General features: G+C 45.4%; 2 protein-coding genes across 10 annotated transcripts in view; one reads left to right on the plus strand and one right to left on the minus strand.

Moving 5' to 3' along the window:
• The first annotated feature begins 294 nt into the window (after positions 1 to 294).
• Positions 295 to 6,900, plus strand: SNRNP25 (small nuclear ribonucleoprotein U11/U12 subunit 25). 6 transcript variants are annotated; one of them, XR_012470805.1, is made up of 8 exons: positions 295 to 576; positions 1,324 to 1,414; positions 1,794 to 1,899; positions 2,626 to 2,700; positions 4,119 to 4,177; positions 4,438 to 4,494; positions 5,337 to 5,369; positions 5,714 to 6,900. XR_012470805.1 is itself a non-coding variant. In XM_074196966.1 (6 exons), exons 1-5 carry the CDS (start codon positions 382 to 384, stop codon positions 4,174 to 4,176), a joined length of 525 nt encoding a protein of 174 aa, XP_074053067.1. In that variant the 5' UTR covers positions 295 to 381; the 3' UTR covers position 4,177; positions 4,438 to 6,900. The 6 variants fall into 6 exon arrangements, 2 of the variants coding, with proteins under 2 accessions (XP_074053067.1, XP_074053068.1); XR_012470803.1 differs by having other exon boundaries at positions 4,438 to 5,369; XR_012470804.1 differs by having other exon boundaries at positions 5,337 to 6,900.
• Positions 6,510 to 18,655, minus strand: part of RHBDF1 (rhomboid 5 homolog 1) — a 47,670-nt gene continuing 35,524 nt past the window's right edge. For all 4 annotated transcript variants that reach the window (XM_074196964.1, XM_074196962.1, XM_074196965.1 and 1 more), the window contains 14 exons: positions 18,073 to 18,279; positions 17,650 to 17,772; positions 17,178 to 17,338; positions 15,743 to 16,000; positions 15,117 to 15,228; positions 14,122 to 14,196; positions 13,713 to 13,874; positions 12,337 to 12,437; positions 11,941 to 12,004; positions 10,954 to 11,048; positions 10,646 to 10,721; positions 10,348 to 10,448; positions 9,746 to 9,899; positions 6,510 to 7,030 (listed from right to left, as the gene is read on the minus strand). In XM_074196964.1, coding sequence (XP_074053065.1) covers positions 6,611 to 7,030; positions 9,746 to 9,899; positions 10,348 to 10,448; positions 10,646 to 10,721; positions 10,954 to 11,048; positions 11,941 to 12,004; positions 12,337 to 12,437; positions 13,713 to 13,874; positions 14,122 to 14,196; positions 15,117 to 15,228; positions 15,743 to 16,000; positions 17,178 to 17,338; positions 17,650 to 17,772; positions 18,073 to 18,279 — 2,109 coding nt within the window. In that variant the 3' untranslated portion in view covers positions 6,510 to 6,610. The remainder of the gene's footprint in view (positions 7,031 to 9,745; positions 9,900 to 10,347; positions 10,449 to 10,645; positions 10,722 to 10,953; positions 11,049 to 11,940; positions 12,005 to 12,336; positions 12,438 to 13,712; positions 13,875 to 14,121; positions 14,197 to 15,116; positions 15,229 to 15,742; positions 16,001 to 17,177; positions 17,339 to 17,649; positions 17,773 to 18,072; positions 18,280 to 18,655) is intronic.

Genomic DNA, 18,655 nt, shown 5'->3' on the forward strand with positions numbered 1-18,655 from the left:
CGCGCCCCGCCCTCCGCTCCCACCAATAGGCAAACCTCCCATCTTTCGCTTCCACCAATGGCTGTAGCCCAGCCCCGCCCCCTCGCCAGCTCCCACCAATAGCAGCTCCCCGCCTGCCCGCAACTGCTCTTAGGAAACCCCTCCCCTTTCCTTTCTACCAATAGCCATTTCCCGTAGGGCCGACGGAGGTTTACACCTCCCCCATCCATGGTCGTTCCCCATTGGCTCAGTCCCAACCCCTCTCTTCTCGGAAGCCCCGCCCCTTCCTTTCCACCAATAGCCTTTACCCAGCAGGCCCTCGGCCAGCCCCGCCCTTCTGGCCGCGGCTTCTTAGCTCCGCGTGCCCTTACTCCCTTGTAGTTTCTCACTGCAGACTTGAAGATGGAGGAGGGATGGGATGTGGAGGAGAAGCCGCCAGTCGCTAAGGAGTTAGCGGAGACCGCGGGCAGCGGAGGCGGCGGGGAAGACGAGGATGACGAAGAGGAGGCGCTGCCTCACGCCGAGGTGGTGGATGTCTTTCAGGAGGGGCTTGCCATGATCGTTCAGGATCCGCTACTCTGTGACCTGCCTATCCAGGTATGGAAGGAGGAGGCGGGCTGGGAGGGAACAGTCTCCAGGACCCGGAACCGGGCCCAGGCCCAGGTCCCGTATTTAAATATTCGTTACTAGAGAGGAAGGAACTTGCGCGCTGAGCACTGGAAGAGCTTACAGTGTGACAGCCAATGGGGAGCGACCATGGAGGGATGAGGGGCGGGGACTTGCTGAGAGTGGCTGAGGGAGGCCACGGGGGCGGGGAGGGGCGGGGCTACGAACCCGGCGGTGGGGGAGGTGCAGCTAGCAATGCCATCTGGAGCTCTTTGCGGGGAAGTGAGGAATGAGAGCCAGGCGTGGGCCCCGGCTGGGTCAGGCTTCCTCGGCTCGCTCCTGTTTTGGCAGCCTGGCACAGTGAGAAGACCATCTTGGTCCCAGGACACCAAAATCAGCTGTGAAAAATATAATTCCCAGCAAAAAAAAATTAAATAAGTAAAATATAATCCCCCCCTAACCTTTCTTCACCTCAGTGTCCCCTTCAGAAATGAAGATAATGATACTTGACTATTTTTTTACATAGAAAAGAATTATATTGAGCTTCAGTTAAAATATAAAAAAAAAAGTTAGAGCTTGTCAGGCTAAGCATCCCAGGATTAGATGATCTTTAACGTCCAGCTTTAATATTCTGGGATCTTGACTATCTCATTGTGATTGTGTCTAACTTCCTAGATGATCTACAGAACTCTAGGTTCAAATCTTTTATCATATCGTATTTTTATTATTGTGTTCTAGGTCACTTTGGAGGAGATAAATTCTCAGATAGCTCTGGAATATGGCCAAGCAATGACTGTCCGAGTATGCAAAGTGGATGGAGAAGTGATGCGTAAGAACTTTTTAAGTTAACCTTTGCTTTATTTATATTTGTATATAATTTATTTTTATTTGTGTATTGAAATAATTTGTGAGACTTGCTAAGTGCTGAGAAATTCATTAATATTGGGGGATGAAACTTAGAGTGAGCTAACACTGGAGAGGGGAAGGAATTTGTCCCATGGTCTCATAAAGTGTTTGAAATTAGGTCCAGGTTCCAAGATTCTTACCCACTTCTTCCCACACCCCCATCAGTCTCCAAAGCACAATTCCTCTCCTTTCTGGAAAGCCCTAATCCATTGTGGTAAGCTGGGTAAAGCTAGGTAAGGTAGCCAGGGCAAGTTTGCCCATCGGAAACTTTTTTACACACTTTGTTTTTGTTCATATTGCAGCTGTTGTCGTGGTGCAAAATGCTACAACCTTGGACCTGAAGAAGGCTATCCAAAGATATGTGCAGCTCAGACAGGAACGAGAAGGAGGTATACAGCATATTAGCTGGTGAGCTATTAAAGAATATTTATAATCTTTTCTCTGTCCCTTAGCTTGAGGAGGAGTGGAAGTTTTGACAAAGAGGTAAATGTAGAGAAGGCTACCTTATAGGTAGATGATGTGCTCTCCATCACTGGGGTGCCCAAGCAGAAGCTCAGTAGTTCACCCAACATCCCCTGCTCCCCACCCTAACCCAAGGCTGAAAAAATAGATGCATGTATTGAGTAGGAGGTTGAACTAGCTGACTTCTATGGTCCTGCCAAGTTTTGAGAATAATTTTTGAACAGTAAACTAAGATTTGGAGCACCTCTTGTAATCCTGGCTCTGCTAACTCACTGTATGGTGTTGGGGAAGTTACTTTCCATCTCTGGACCTGTTTCACCATGATCTATAGAAAGGATTCCACTAGGTGGGAATCTGAATTGGACTACCTTTCAATCCTTCTCCTGAGATTCTTGATTTTTGGAAGTATTAAAGGAGATAGCATTCAAAGTAAATCAATGAAGACAGGCTGTTGAAGGATCCTCCTGAAGCTAAGTTCACCAGCTCTAAGGAAGAGCTAATGCTTATTTATTTCAAGATCTCTTTCCTCTTTGAAGAATAGCCTTATTTTCCATAAGAAAGCTATAATCCACCCTATGGTCTCAGGAGATCTTTGGGATGTCTTTGTTTACCTTTCCATTGAATTCTGATGTTTGATTTTAATCCCTCTTAAATTCTTGGGGTGGTCTTTAGGTCATATATATGGAGAACATACCATCTCACTTTTGCTGGAGAGAAACTGACTGAAGATGGGAAGAAACTCCGAGAGTAAGTTGTCCTTTTCATTTATGCTGCAGGGAATTTTGGAGTTCCTGTCTCTCAGCACCAGCATCACATGATCCCAGGCATCCGTTTAATATATAAAGAACTGAGTACATGTTCTCCCTCAACACTCTCAGGGTAGTGTTCTATACAAAAGTACTAGGAGACATGTTCAACAACATAAGGTGTCTTGCATGTTCTTGATAAACTTTTAATGCATAAATATTTTCCTTTCTGGGAGGTTTGCCTGTCAGCTGCTTTCCTGAAAGCTTGGCCTAACTAGTCATGTTGGTGAATGGGAAGAAAGGATAGGCAGGCAAAGGTTTGGAAATGAAATGGGCTTGAGAAGCATTGGTGGTTGAACATTAGAAGGAAAACATACATTAAAAATGTGGTAGTGAGCAGTATGAGGAGAACATTGTACCACATTAACAGCAACATTATATGATGATCAACTATGATGGACACAGCTCCTCTAAGGAGTTCAGTGATCAAGGACAATTACTTTTTTTATGTTTTTTTTTTTTTTGCAAGGCAAATGGGGTTAAGTGGCTTGCCCAAGGCCACATGGCTATTAAGTGTCTGAGACCAGATTTGAACCCAGGTACTCCTGACTCCAGGGCTGGTGTTCTATCCACTTCACCACCTAGCCGCCTGATCAAGGACAATTCTAAAGAACTTGTGATGAAAAATCATCCACATCCAGAGAAAAATGATGTATAAACACAGAGCAAAGCATTCTTTTTAAACTTTTAAAATCACTTTTAAAAACTTCTTTTGGGGTAGCTAGGTGGAGCAGTGGATTACCTAGCTGTGTGGCCTTGGGCAAGCCACTTAACCCCATTGCCTTGCAAAAACCTAAAAAAAAAAACAAAAACTTTTAAATTGTTTATCACTTTGTCATAAAATGTTTTCCTATAGTTCTAATTCATCTTTTACAAAATGTACAACTGCCATGGGGAAGAGGAAGGGAAGGGAGGATGATAGAAAAACGTGTAACTCAGAAACTTTAAAAAAAAATGAATGTTAAAACCTATCCTTGCATATATTTGGAATTTTTTTTTAATGTGATCCTAGTGAGTCCAGAGTTGGCCTTTAGTCATGGAAATAATTCTGGCCTAAAAGGAACCAAACTGAAGGAAAGGATCATCTGAAATTAAAGAGATGAACTTCGATACCTTGTATTATCTTGTTTTCCCATGTGCCTTCCTCATTTTAGTAAGTTAAATGTAGAAAAGGCTCAGAAATATTTTGAAAAGGAATAAATTTTTCCATCCCACTTAGCAATAAGGCTTCTCTGGGCATCAACCCCATTTCTTGCACCCAATCCTCCAGTCTTCCTTTGAGACAGAGCTAAGCCTTAGATAGTAAAGGAGTCACTGTGATGTCTGATTTCAGACAAGTAACAAGGGTTCTCTTTTCAGGTATGGCATCCGAAATCGAGATGAGGTTTCCTTTATCAAGAAACTGAGGAACAAATGAGGTAATGCTTAAGGACATATAAAAGGGAGCAGACAAGACTTTTTATTCCAAAAATCAGAAGAGCTGAACTTTGGTGTTAGAGTTTCCTTCCCTAGCCCTCCCAAAGTGCTCTGCCTCTCTGGGCTTTGTTCTCTTAGGTTAATGTCCCCTAGTTTGACACCCCTGAGTTTATAATAATTCTTACAGCTGATTGGGCCAAGGGATTAGGACTGGGAAATGGCCTTGGTCTGTGTGACAATCATCTTTTTGTGCTACTTACAGCCTTCTGAAGAAAGGAGGATGCAAGAGGCTGACAGAATATATTATCTTCTCATTCAGGTGATTTGTTTCTTGGGGAGAGGGTAGCAAAAAGTATTCAACTTAAATAGTCAGAGGTTCTTAGACTTTTTCTTTTGGCTAGATGAGAGTTTAGCAATCAATTAGTCTGACTTCATTTCCAGATGAGGAAATCAAGAAGAAAAAAAGTTAAGGGACTTAACTGTCTGCCACAGCATAAGGCCTGGCTGGATTCAAGAGTTGGCTTATCACGTGTGGGAGATAAATGTTAATACTGGATCTGACATTTTTATTTTCCACATTATATAGAGAGAAAGCCTTTAGCCCTAGATTCTTCAGTTTGTCAAATTAAATCATCTTTGCATAACAACCCGGAGTCATTGTGAAGGAAGTGCTTTGTAAATCTTAAAGTATTACAGAAAAAAGAGGTATAATCATGAAATCATCGATTGCTACTCATAAAACAGGTCTAGCATTGCTTTGTTACTTGGCCCCAGATTTTGCTTCTGCCCTTAATTAGCCAGTTTCTACATGCATGCTGTTTGATACAAAGGGGAAGAGAGAAGGAAGCATGGGTAGCTCAGTGGAGGTCATCCCTACTACTGAAAATGGCAGCTGGTCAGTGACATCACAGTTAGACATCTAAGTGATGTGGTTAATAAATACTAATTTCTTAAGGTTCTGTTCGAAAGGCCCACACACCTCCAAGTAAAGCCCACTTTGACTAACATAACAGTTAATATACTGTCACCATTTTACTTCCTACATGAGTCAGTTTGAGGAGAGTACTGGTATCAGCTATTTCTCAAATGACTCTTCAGCTGCCCTCTCCTAATAGTGACCATTGTTTTCAAACTTTTAAAAGGTTCCTTTTTTTCTTTTAGGTTTTTGCAAGGCAAATGGGGCCACACAGCTAGGTAATTATTAAGTGTCTGAGGCCGGATTTGAACTCAGGTACTCCTGACTCCAGGGCTGGTGCTTTATCCACTGAGACACCTAGCCGCCCCTAAGGTTCCTCTTTTTAAACACGATACCTGTTAAGGCCTGTGACCATCCTCTTCCTAATCTGATCCACTGTATCTCCAAAGTCCTTCCCAGTCTTAACCAAAATTCCTTGCTACTTGCCCACAATCTGCCTGGTCCAAGTCTTCTTGGAAGGTAGAGGGGACCCTTATTCCTCTGGAAACCATGGATTTCCGTGTGGCAAAATAACCATAGACCTATTCAGAATTGCCTGACTAGAAGGTTCCTTGTTTTACAGGGATCAAACAGTCTGTGTCCAGGAGTTTTGCTACTGTGCTGAGAAATTTTCATCCAATCCTGAGCACAAGAGAGAAATGAGATAGCAAGACAAAGAAGACATGTGACCTGCATGCTGGGCCTAGCACCCTCTGAGGTTCTCATTGCATTTGCCTCTGGACTTGATGATTCAAATTCTATGATCTTCAAATTTATGTAAAACGAGGGAAGTAGGGCTCAATTTCTATACAGTGTCTTCATGAGAGGGACTGAGTCCTTTTATTCTTTAATGTTCAGAAACATCTTTTCTTATGCTGGTGAATTTACACCACTTTTATCCCAACCTGACTCACCTTCCCTTTTTTGCCCACTACCCATCATGTTCCTACTTTATTCAATTCTTAATCATTTTGTTCTTTTCCCAGGTCTGAATGACCTTGAAAATTTGGTCTGAGCCTTACACAACTTAAGTGGTTCTGTACTACCACAATGCCCCAAGACCACAATCATTGTTTTCTATCACCACCCCATTGAGGTTGGCAACCCAGGAAGGAGAAAGACACAAGTATGATCTGAGTTAATGGCAGCTAAAACGCTCCCGTTCCATTTATTGGCCACATGTGGTGGTCGTCAGCTGGGCTAGTTAAAAGGTAGTTATGGACACTAGTGTAATAAAAACCTGGAGCATAAAAGGGGTTCAACAAAACTGAACAAGGCACAATCATTCTGTTTTCAGGAAACATGTGAGTCATGGTGAGATGAGGCAGGGCCAGGCTAGACTGCCAAGTGCGGAAGCCTAGGAGGTGGGCAAGATTGCGAGATGGGATCCGGGTCTGTTCCCCACCTGGGGGAGAGGGAGACACAGCTCCCAATTCTGGACCAGTCCCCACTTCCAAGTTCCACCTCCTGTGGCCCTGGATCAGTGGAGCTGAGCATCCAATTCATATTTCTCACAAAACTTGTCTGTGAAGGGGATGCATGTGAGGAACTCGCACCACTCACATCGGATGGGGTAGAAGTAGAAGAGGATGACCAGGCCAGAGAGGAGCCCCAGGAAGATGATCTGGAAGACAATGATCTGGCACCGCTTCCGATACAAGTCAAACTTGCCAAAACTGATGTAGGGCAAGAAGGCAAAGGAAAGAAAGAAGCCACTGATGAAGCCAGAGATGTGGGCAAAATTGTCAATCCAGGGCAGTAGACCAAAGGTGAAGAGGAACAGCACCACGGCCAGAAGCTTGAAGAAGGCTCGCCAAGGCCTAGCCAGAATCTGCCAGCTCTGGAACAGCTCCACAAAGAGGCAGGCAAGGATACCAAACTGAGAGCCTGCGGGGCCAACCTGCAGGAAGAGAAATGGGACCAATAGATTTGTAAAAGTGAAGGGAGAGTAGATTGGGACAGGCTGGAAGTAGAGGTGCCCTGGTATACAATCTCACTGAAGACACACTTGTATCTGTAAGGGCCCAAAATTGTCTCAACTCATTTTCCACCATCCCACCACCTTCCCTCTATCCTCTATGTAGCATATTTGTGCAATACAAATCTCCCAGGGCAGAAGGAGGCTTTCTTTGTATCCTCAGTGCTCAGAACATGGTAATGTTAACTTACTGACTGATCCAGAAGGATCTGATACAGTTCAAATTTGTCTGATTGGAAGTTCTAAATTTTCTTAAATAAACCTAAAATACTTCCCTTTAAAAGATTTGTAATGCAATTTATGGAATCTTTGTAAAGACTTTTTTTTTATGGGGGGGGTTGTTTGCAAGGCAATGGGGTTAAGTGACTTACCCAAGATTACACAGCTAGGTAATCATTAAGTGTCTGAGGTTACATTTGAACTCGGGTCCTTCTGACTCCAGGACCGGTGCTCTATTCCCTGTGCCACCTAGCTGCCCAAGATCTCCTTTTCTAGTCAACCTCTTATATCTCCTACAATCTGTGTAAAGTTCTAAGTTCAATCTTACAGAAAAGTCACCAGTCAAAAGAGAAGAAGGTTATAATGAGCCAGGACTATTCCTGGGACCAAGATTTCCTCCATACATTTACAAATTTATAAGTTCCATGAGGCTAGTGATTTATCAGGTACTTTTTTTAAATTCTCCCCTATCACATACTAAGGATAAAGTGGTTCAATATTTCTAATTTATGGGGTCAGCTAGGTGGTGCAGTGGATAGAGCCCTGGAGTCAGGAGTACCTGAGTTCAAATCCAAATCCGTCCTCAGACACTTAATAATTACCTAGCTGTGTGTATGTAGATAGATATATATATATACACACACACACACACACACACACACACACACACTCAATGGGGTATAGACATCTGTAGTAAGGAGAGAAGGGGGACAGGGGGAAGGGGAGAGTGTGTTTTGATGCACCATGGAGGGGAGAGTGGTCAGATATAACACATTTTCTTTATTACCAAGGGGCTGGGATTGGATGGCCTGTCCAGGACCATAGGGCCAGGTGGATGCTGGATAAGGGGTGGTAATGTGGGCTCAGGGCCTCTTGGCCCCCAGGGATCTGTCTGCTGTGCCACTCAGCTACCCTACAGCAGAGACAGAGTGAAAGGGGAGAAAAAATATAGTTTGTGGTAGTAGAGAAGTATGAATGAAGTTGAGAGATCAGCAATGGCAACGGTGGAAAAATATGGAAGTAACTTTTGTGATGGACTTATCCTAAAAGAATGTGATCTACCCGCGACAGAGCTGGTGGTGTTGGAACACAGACTGAAGCACATTTTTTTTATTATTATTTTCTGGGGGGTGTTGCAGGGCAAATGGGACTGGGTAGCCTGCCTGGGGCTGTGCAGCTGGGTGGTTGTTGTGTTTCTGAGGCCAGATTTGGACCTGGGTGCTCCTGGCTCAAGGGCCAGTGATCTGTCTGCCACCCAGCTGCCCCTACTATTATTATTATTATTATTATTATTACTATTTTATTTTATTTGGGTTCTTTGGGGGGGTTGTAGGGCAATGGGGTTGGGGTGGCTTTCATGGGGTCACACAGCTGGGTGATTGTTGGGTGTCTGGGGCCGGATTTGAGCTTGGGTTCTCCTGGCTCCAGGGCTGGTGCTCTATCCACTGCGCCACCTGGCCATACTATTATTATTCATTTTAATTTTTTCTCTCCCCTTTATTGCTTATGCAGGTCTGTTTTCTTGGGGGGAGGGGGTATTATGTTTACTCTTTTTTTTTAGGTTTTTTTTTTTGCAAGGCAAATGGGGTTAAGTGGCTTGCCCAAGGCCACACAGCTAGGTAATTATTAAGTGTCTGAGACCAGATTTGAACCCAGGTACTCCTGACTCCAGGGCCGGTGCTTTATCCACTGCGCCACCTAGCTGCCCCTTTATGTTTATTCTTAAACAAGAATATTTTAGTAATGTATAAAAGAAATTATTTGTATAAAATAAGTATTAATAAATTTTTTTAAAAAATTACCTAGCTGTGTGGCCTTGGGCAAGTAACTTAACCCCATTTGCCTTGCAAAAAAATATTTCTAATTTATAAAAATCCCATTTAGGTATTTTTTTGGAATTGTACCTGCCAGGGAGAATGAGGGCCACCTATATAGAACTGCCCTCTAAACTTCAAAGGTGTCTTCATCAAGTACCTAATAAGTTAAGCTCTGAGGGAGATGCAGAAGATGCAGGTCCTGCACTTGACTAGCTTACAACCTTGTTAGGGAAATGAGATTCAAGAACCAAACTCTCAGGATGTAAAAGAATTGCTTAGAACATAGCATGTTTGACGTACTGTTCAACAAGTAAAACCCCCTTTAAGAGAGGTTACCCAGTGAGTCAGTGACAGAGCCAGAGAGGTCAAATAGATTCTAACAGGGGCAGCTAGGTGGCGCAGTGGATAACGCACCGGCCCTGGAGTCAGGAGTACCTGAGTTCAAATGTGACCTCAGACACTTAATAATTACCTAGCTGTCTGGCCTTGGGCAAGCCACTTAACCCCATTTGCCTTGCAAAAACCTAAAAAAAAAAATAGATTCTAACAGTATTCAGACTGACCACCGCACTTGTGTCCCATGGGACAACCTCAGTCTTACCTCAGCCCGGTAGGGCAGGAAAATAGCACTGGCCAAGTTGCCTGTGATACCACTCAAAAGGTAGATAATGGATATGCGGTGCCACCCAGCTAGCTTCTCCAGGTCCCTAAGAATCGTCATCTGGAAGCAGACAGACACTAGGCAGTGCAAGATCCTGTTAAGGAGAACAGAACACTTTAGAATCACATAGAGACACATCTCCCCTCACATCCCTTAGGATTCATCCCATCTAGATTACAAGGGGTCCCCAGTAAAAGGTGAGTTTTTCTACTTAGATCCTCAGAATTAAATGTGGCACTTTTCACAGAGTAGTAGTTTAATAAATGCTTTTTTACCCAGCAGCCTCAGGTATACTTCCTGGGGATCAACACAGATCCATGTATGTATCACCACAGATATGACTAAGTTATTATGTAAGATGCAATTTTAAGGAAAAATCCACTTTCCCACCTTCCATGCCTAACCCTGGTACCCACCAAAACTGGACAATGAAGATGAGACAACCTAGGAGGACAGTAGGCCCAGCAGCCTGGTCATAACATGCAACTTCGTACCCTTTGGAAGTCAGTAAAGTCCCCCAGCCCAGGACAGTAGTGACTTACCCAGCATGGAGGAAAAGGGAGAGCCAGAGACGATAGAACTGGTCAGGAACCTCAGGATTAAGGAAGGGCAGAAGACCACAGACATCATCCATGCAGTGCACCTGTGAGGTCAGAGGGACCTTTTAGTATCCCAGGAAGTAAATCAAGTTTTGGGGGGTAAAGGGGGAAGAGTAGAGCTTGGAAGGTACCCACTGTAACTAAAAGGCCTGGAATTTTCTTGCTAATCCTGTCTCTCCCTACTACTCAACTCCTTACCTGGCATGAAAAAGACTTCTCCCCCTCCACTCTACCACCTTACCTGGGAGCACAATGTAGCCTCTTCATGGAAATAGCCCCTCATGAAGTCACAGTATTCCCGAGAGGTGATTTCACACCTTAAAGGGAGGAAAATTAAGACAGAGGGGAATAATAGGCTTTGGGGCCCCCACAGGTGATCCCCTGAAGTCTGGTGTCATCCTCCCCAGGTCCACCTCTAACCCTCCCTAAGACAATCTAATCAATTAACCAGTCTGTGGAATATTCAGACCTGTCCCTTATGTCAAAGGCACCTTCAGTGCTAGTCTCTGAGACGCCAGGTGGGGGAGGCGGGAGCTTGATCTCTCTTACCTTCCTTTGGTACCGATGCAGCAAGGCCTCCCAGTGATAGCACAATCCATGTGGAGGTGGTTGGTGTGGTTCCCAGCACTGTTTTTGGTGCAGATCTGGGTTACAAGTGAGTGAGGAGAGAAGGTTATTCCCTCCCCATATGGGTGAGGAAGGCCAGGATTGGTAAAGTAAAGTGCTCCTAGACTGCCCCCCCACTCCATAGGATACAACTGGTCATACATAGCTGGGGATATGGGAAGGAGCATTGGACATCACCAAAGGAACGCTAAGATCTCAGGCAGGAGGCCTAGTTCCTCATGGTATTTTCATAATTTACTTGTTGGTCCTATCTCATTGCCTCTTGCTAAGTTGCTATGTCCTCAGTAAAATGGAGTTTACAGATTTAGAAGAGCTTGTTATATGACAAGAAGGGTTCATGTTAAGGGTTGGCAGCTGGAAAAATGGAAAAAATGGCTCCGAAGTCAGAAAATTTGGATTGGAATCCCTGCTCAACCCTCTACTGCCTCTATGATCTCTTTGGACCTGTTTCTCTTTATGTAAATTGAGAAGGTGGGATGATAGGATCTCCAAGATTCTCTCTGCCTTATGATCTGATGATGTTTTTCCTAACTCTGATGTTTCTAGGATGAGCTCTTTGTCCCAGTTTTTGCCAGACATAGACCGAAGCTGGACTGGCAAAGGGACCAAGGAGGACAAGAATGCATAACTTCCAAGGATTGGTGTTCTCCTTAGGTAAAAGATGTCTCTCCTTTATGAAGCAGGGTTTGAGCCACTTCAACAATCTATTTGGGGATGGAGAGGAACTACTTGTAGACCCCCTAGGGCACCTGCCTGGTTTTTCTTCCATCAAGCTAGACCTACCAACTCAGGAAGAATTAAGAATATTTGACCCAAGTCTGATTGTTCCTGATACCCTCCACTGTCAAAGGATTCCAGGATAAAGGGATAGATGGGTCTCTAGAGATGATGTAGAGATATCTTGCTTACCGGCCATTTGGTGATGTCATCTGGCCATTCGTGTGGGTCCTCAGAGGATGGCTCATCACATACCCTACAAGGGGCCATAGCTAGTTATACTCCCTACTCATGGCTACCTCACCTTTCCAGAACCCATTTGTGATAATTTCTCCATACCAAGCCCAAATACTTGCAGTCCCAGGCTGAGGGAAGAATCTGAGCATCTCTGACCCTACGCACTCATCCCCTTCCACCCTACATACTCATCCATCCCCTTCCACCCCCCTCCACCCTTCAATAGGGTTAGGCCATTGGCATCAAAGAGTCTAAATTTAGCATGCTGTGGTCCCGAGTCCAGAGACAAGGGACTGGGAATGGCAAGGCCATCTGGGCAGATCCCCTCAGCAACCCAGCATAGTGACCTACCTGGGGTCCTGGTGGCAGACAGACCCAAACTGCCTCTTGTTCCCAGCCAGATATGGAGTGCTGGGGTGAATGGGCCACTTCACCCATACAGCCAGCGTAGACTGGAGAGAGAAAGGGGTGATTTAGGTCAGCCTCACAAGAGGATTCTAGGTGAAGGACAGGGAATAGGATTTGGAGAAAGGGAGAAGGGCTGACCCAACCCTGGGAAAATGTGTTTTCTAAAGTACAACTTTCTTAAAAAACAACAAATACAAAGACTTCAAAGAAATATGAGAGGAAATAAAAAATGATGCAGAGTAAAGATAACTAATTCAACGTGCGGGCTACTACACAGAAAAGGACAACAGCAGCAGCACTGAATTCATGTTAAATACACAGAAAAGGTAAAAGAGGATCATAAAAATGAGAAGGATGATGTGAATACTACTAAGGTAGCAAGGTCTAGTGGAAAAGAGTAAGACTTGGAATCAAGAGCCCTAGGTTCAAATCCCAGCTCAGACACTTACTAGCTGTGTGATCATGGGCAAGTCACAACCTCTCAGAGCCTCAGTTTCCTCATCTGTAAAGCGGGGATAGTAATACTTGCACTACCTACCCCACAGAGTTGTGGTGAAGAGAGCGCTTGACAAACCTTAAAGTTCTATAGAAATGCAGGTTATTATCATCATATACTTTGGAGGCTGGGGTTAACAATCAGGAAAGAATGGAAACTCAGAGACATTAATCATAAATAGACACACCAGTGGAAGTGTGGGGAGGAGCTTCCTGGGGTCTCCATCTGTCTCCCCCCTTTTCTATGGACAAGACAGGGGTTGGTGTTGGGGCACACTGGGCAGGTGGGGGGCAGTGTCACAGAAGGCAGAAACAGATTAAAAGGTCACACTCTTCAGGGAGACAACTCTAATGTTAACTCAAGGTGTTAAAGTTGACAGCCAGGCAGTACAAGACAAGTGAGGAAAATGGGGCTCAGGAATGAAGTGACTTGCTGCACACTAATTAGCCAGGACTCGATCCTAGGTCTTTGGAGGCCAGAGCCAACATTCTTTCTTCTCTAGCATGGTACTTCTCCCAGAGCATCACCCCAGTCAGAGGTGCCCTTAGAGAGGAGACCAAAAGGGACCAGGGGACTTTCCCAAGGTCACACAAGGAATTTATGGTGAGGGCAGGCCCTGGAGCCCAGATTATCCATGGCTACAAGACCACAGCAGGCTGAGGCAAACCCCAAATTAGTCTCCACAACTATACCCCATGGAGAGAAGAAAGACACTTGGGTCAAATATGGCAGGGCCTTCCCTTCTGTTAACCTTATCGCTACCCCCAGGGTGCACCCCGGGCTTCCAGGATCACTAGGGTCAGAGCAGGAGACAAGCACTCACAGAACACTCCTCCTCCGAAGTCTGCACACAGCCCGATCGGTCATTCCTCACACAACAGGCCGAGTGCTTTTCTCGCTCTCGAGTGGCCTGGATGAAGTTGTGTACTTGCTGGTCCTGCCGCATACATGGGGAGAACTTGGCCCCAAGATGGATAAGCGCCTCCTGGGCAAATGAGTCAGAGGTAAGGGGGGGGAAATCACAGATCAGATATGTAGAGACACCCCCTGTCTGGCACCCACCCCAAGCCCTCATTGAATTTCTAGGTAGAAGGGACGGTAGAGCATCAAGTAGTCCTTATCTTTCATTTCACATCAGAGGAAACTGAGGCCCAATTGAGGTTGCCCAGAGGGTAGAAGAAGCGGAGGTAAGAGTGCCTTGTCGGATTCCCTACTATGATACAAAAACTTACTGAACTTGGGCCAATCCAGAAATTCTCCTGTTGCACATACTTAACATTCTCATAAACTCCTCTGTTTCTCAGGACCTGTTGAGAAAATGGGGACATTGAAAAAAGTAGGACTGAATTGAGATTGGGAAGCAGGAAGGGAAAGAACGCCAGGAAATGACCAGCCTGAAGATGAAGCAGGGAGTACAACAAAGCCTTGGATCCTAGAGACCACTGAGGGAAGAAAAACACAGGGCCATGAGATCATTCACAGGACTGTGATCTAGGTCTTGGAGGGACCTTAGAGTCAGTTAGGTGCCTCAGTGGTTAGAGCACTAGGTGTGGAGGCAGGAAGACTGGAGCTCAAGTCCAGCCTCAGACACTCACTAACTGTGTGACCCTGGGCAAATCACTTAACCACTGTTTGCCTTAATCCACTGGAAAAGAACATGGAGAACCACTCCAGTAATTTTGCCAAGAAAATCCCATATGAGGTCAGATATGACTAAACAAGAAGGACCTTAATAAAGATTATATGGCCTCAACCCCATCATGTTACAGATAAGAGAACCGAGGACCAGGGAGGTAAATGCCAAAATCATATAGACAGTATGTGGCAGAGGAGAAGTGAACCTGGGTCCTCTGATTCTACATCCAGTGTCTTGCCTCAATGGCCCTGGTCAATGGAGAGAGACTCGGATTCAGGGTTATCTAATCTTCCCTTTTCAGGGACATTCTCCAGTGGATCTGTTCTGGCAGAGGTTTTAACCAAGGGAATAAACATCAATGATGGAATTGGGGGCACAAAGTCAAACACTGTTAGAGAAACTGAGATCCCTGGAGTGATCCAAAGCCTAGACATGCCACCAAACAAAACAAGCAGTATTCTCCCAACTCCTAGTCTGCCCTGGATGGCACGAGTGGCCAAAACGGAAGCCAGAGAACTCAGAGAATGGCCAGGAGAGGGAATGAGCAGAATCTTGAGTCTAAAGCTACGTCCAGCTGCCTAGAGTCCTCACCGAGTCTACCGTCTCGTGCTGAGAGAAGCCAACAGGAGCAATGCCATAGATGCACACAGCCAGGATGGTGATGAGAGAGTGAACGAAGGTGAGCCAGTAGGTAAAGAAAGGCCTGGAAAAGGAACAGGGGGGCATTCAGTACTATGCTTGGCCCCAAAGAGACATAGAGGGGCCTTACTTTCCAAGTCCCCCTCCAAACCCCACCCCCAAAATCTGGAGAGATCCAATCTTATTACGACTAATGATAAAAGGGGAGCACAGGACAGAGGACAAAATTCAAATCTTAACTCTGACTTTACCAACTTCCCATCTCTTTCCCTCTCTGGGGCCTCAGTTTCCTCATCTGTAAAATGAGCATAAATAATACCTACCTACCTCAATAGGTTAATGAGGGTGAAGTAAGATACTGGATATAAAGCATTTTTCAAATCTTAGGGCTACATAAAGATCAATTATTATTATTAATGTAAGCCTCAAAAACAAATTAATCTTTCACATACCATGGGCATGCTTAGAGGGCTCAGCCTCCCAATCACCCTGTTCTTTCCACCCCTTAGTGTCCACAACCTTCCTGGTCACTCCAACCCCCAGTGCCTGTGACCCAGTTCCTTTTGGCCATTCCCCACCTGTGATCATCCATGTCCTCAATTTGCCGCTTAACGTAGCTGTCTATGCGCTTCCGGTAGGTGCGATTGGTGAGCCGGCCCACCATGCCCAGCCCATAGGGCCTCTTCTCTTTGGCAAACAGCTTCCTGACTGGCACAGCAATGCGCTGGCCCCGCCGCGGCCCTGCCACACTCACCACCTCCTGCCGCAGACGCACCTTGGGCTGGGGAGCTACTGCTGTTCCCTCCTTTTGCTTCCGCCACCCCCGCTCCAGAGGGCTGAAACACAGACAATAACCAGGGTTCAGGCCTGGCATTCAGCTGGCCAGGTTCATACCCTGATATCCAGAGGCTAAGGCACCTTCTACTTCTCTACCTCCAAGAGTAGATATCAACTAGTACATGCTTCTAACTATATAGTAACATCTAACTGTTAAATAAGTTCCCTAAAAAGCTCATCTGACAAAGCCTTTCAAAGTGCATAAAAGAGCTTGTATTTTGGGATTTCCCCGCCCCTCTCTCCCACCATGAGAAATGTGACATTTTGTTAAGATATCTTAATAAAAACCATTTTCATCAAAAAAAAAGGCTCATTTGTTAATATGACTGTTTCATGGGGAAATCTCAATCCACCAATTTTTATTAAGCATCTACAACTAGGTGGTGCAATAGATGGAATGTGGAGGCTGGAATCAAACAAATTCATCTTCCCGAGTTTAAATATACCTATACACTAGTTGTGTGACTCTGGACAAGTCACTTAACCCCATTGGCCTCAGTTTCCTCATCTATAAAATGAGCTGGAGAAGGAAATGGCAAACCATTCTAGTATCTCTGCCAAGAAAATCCCAATTGGCATCACAAAGAATTGGACATGACTGAAATGACTGAACAACAGAAGGACCCACTATGTTCCAGAACTGTGAGGGGAGAGCTCACAGATGACTCCCATAACATCTCAAAGCTAACAGGCCCTCAGAAATCACTGGTTCAAAAAGAAATTTCTTCTCCACTTTTCGATGCCTTCTAGAGTGGTAATTCTGCCTCCCCTAGAAGATTTCCAATATGAGAAAATTCACTATCAGAACCTCTCCTGGAAATCCATTTTCTTTTTGGACAGTTCTTTTTATTCCTTTTATCAAGTAAAAATACACTCTAGAAATGCCTTTTTCATCTGTTTAATAAGATGAGGAATGGAGTTGAGAGATGGGAACTGATTTGCTCAAGACCACACAGTTAAGAGAGAATGCAAGGACTTGAACCCAGGACTCCTGACTCCTAATTCAGTATTTTTTTTACTAGACTCTGCTGGGTTCTCCATCAGAGAAGAAGAGCCTCAAAAGTCTTCAGAGATTCTGGGAGTGAGTCCTACTTTTTGTCTAAGATTCCTCTCCCCCCAAACTCAGGAACACCTGTCACCAAGAGGCCCCTCCACCCCAGCAAGGGAGCAGCTCACAGCATCAAATGGCTTCTTTCCAGCTCACTCTTGTCCAGGGCACCCCCCGTGAGGTCTGCCTGCTCTGGTGGCTTCTCTTCCCACTCTTTGAGTGCAGCTTCTGAAGGCGATTCAAACACCTCATCTGGATAGGTGGACAGCTCCTCGTGAAGGACTCCTTCCTGAGCAAATGGGGTTGTGGGGAGGACGCTCATCACAAGAGCAGAGAGGGAGCAGTTGCAGGGGAATGGGCTTCTAGTGGGGCAGAACATCCCATGGTGGACCAAGGAGGAGAAGATGACAAGGTCAAAGCTATGATGCAACAGAAGGAACCCTCTGAGTGATTTGGAGATGGAGTAGAAAAAAAAACAAACCAGAAGGCAGCAGAGTAAAGGAAAGATAGGAGATTCCTGGAAAGATGGGGGCAGGAGACACAGAGAGAAGTCATGCTCAAGGCCCTAGTAATCAGGGGCAAAAGTGACTTTTCATTTACCCGAGCAAAGAAGGACGTATCCAGTTCATCAGGAAAGTCCACGGTATCTTCCTCTAAGAAACTGGCAGGAGTGAAGCTTCGTCTCTGGGCCCTTCGTAAGGTGCTCTCTCTCACAGAACGGCCCTGCAAGAAAGGGAGGGATTGAGGTGAAGTTCTGTGAGCTAAGGCACCATAACCCCAATGGGAGTCCTCATGTCTTCAAGAGACTTCATGCATGATGCCCATGTGCACCCACAAGTCAGCACATACCTAAATACATGTGACATATTAATGCAGATGTTCACACATCTCCTACATGTGTATGCATGTGTAGACACAGGAACTTATACATGTGTGCACACATACACACTGATTACCCACATGACTTCCCCCCCAAGACTGACAAATCTATAAGTTCCCCAGTGGGGTCCAAGCTTCACTTACTTTTACAAGGGCAGCTGCTGCCCGGAAGCTCATCTTGGCGACAGATTCTCTCTTCCGTCTCCTTGGCATGCGATTGAAGCCAGAGCGGGAGCTAGTGAAGGAGCAAAGGGAGGTGGCCCCAGGTGTGATAGGTGTGTGGGGGATGCTGTAGCCATCTGTGTCATCTGCCACGCGGAACGCTCGGCCTCGGGCCAGCGGGTCAATGATCTGCAACCGGAGACAGGGCCTAGTTGGGACAAGGGAGGGGCAGGGAGGGAGGAGCAGGGAACTATCCCATGTTGTCAGGGCCACACATACATATATACTCTTCTATCCAAGTCCTGTAGACACAGAAAAAGTTAACTCATGCTACCTCTAAGGTCTTTTAGAGGACAGGGACCTTCAACTTAGACCAAAGGGTAGGTGGTTGTGAGGGATAGGGTGAGACTATGGCCTGCAGGACCTCAGAGGTCATTTTCTCCAACCTCCTGCCCAAAAACAAACTCCCCCATAACAATATTGACAAGGGGCCTTCCAACCTCTGCTAAAATGTAATGAAAGGATATACAGCCCCCCAAAACATTCTACTTTTAGCTAACTGTTA

Source organism: Macrotis lagotis, chromosome 8 (assembly GCF_037893015.1).
Source record: "Macrotis lagotis isolate mMagLag1 chromosome 8, bilby.v1.9.chrom.fasta, whole genome shotgun sequence".
Taxonomy (NCBI): Eukaryota; Metazoa; Chordata; class Mammalia; order Peramelemorphia; family Peramelidae; genus Macrotis; species Macrotis lagotis.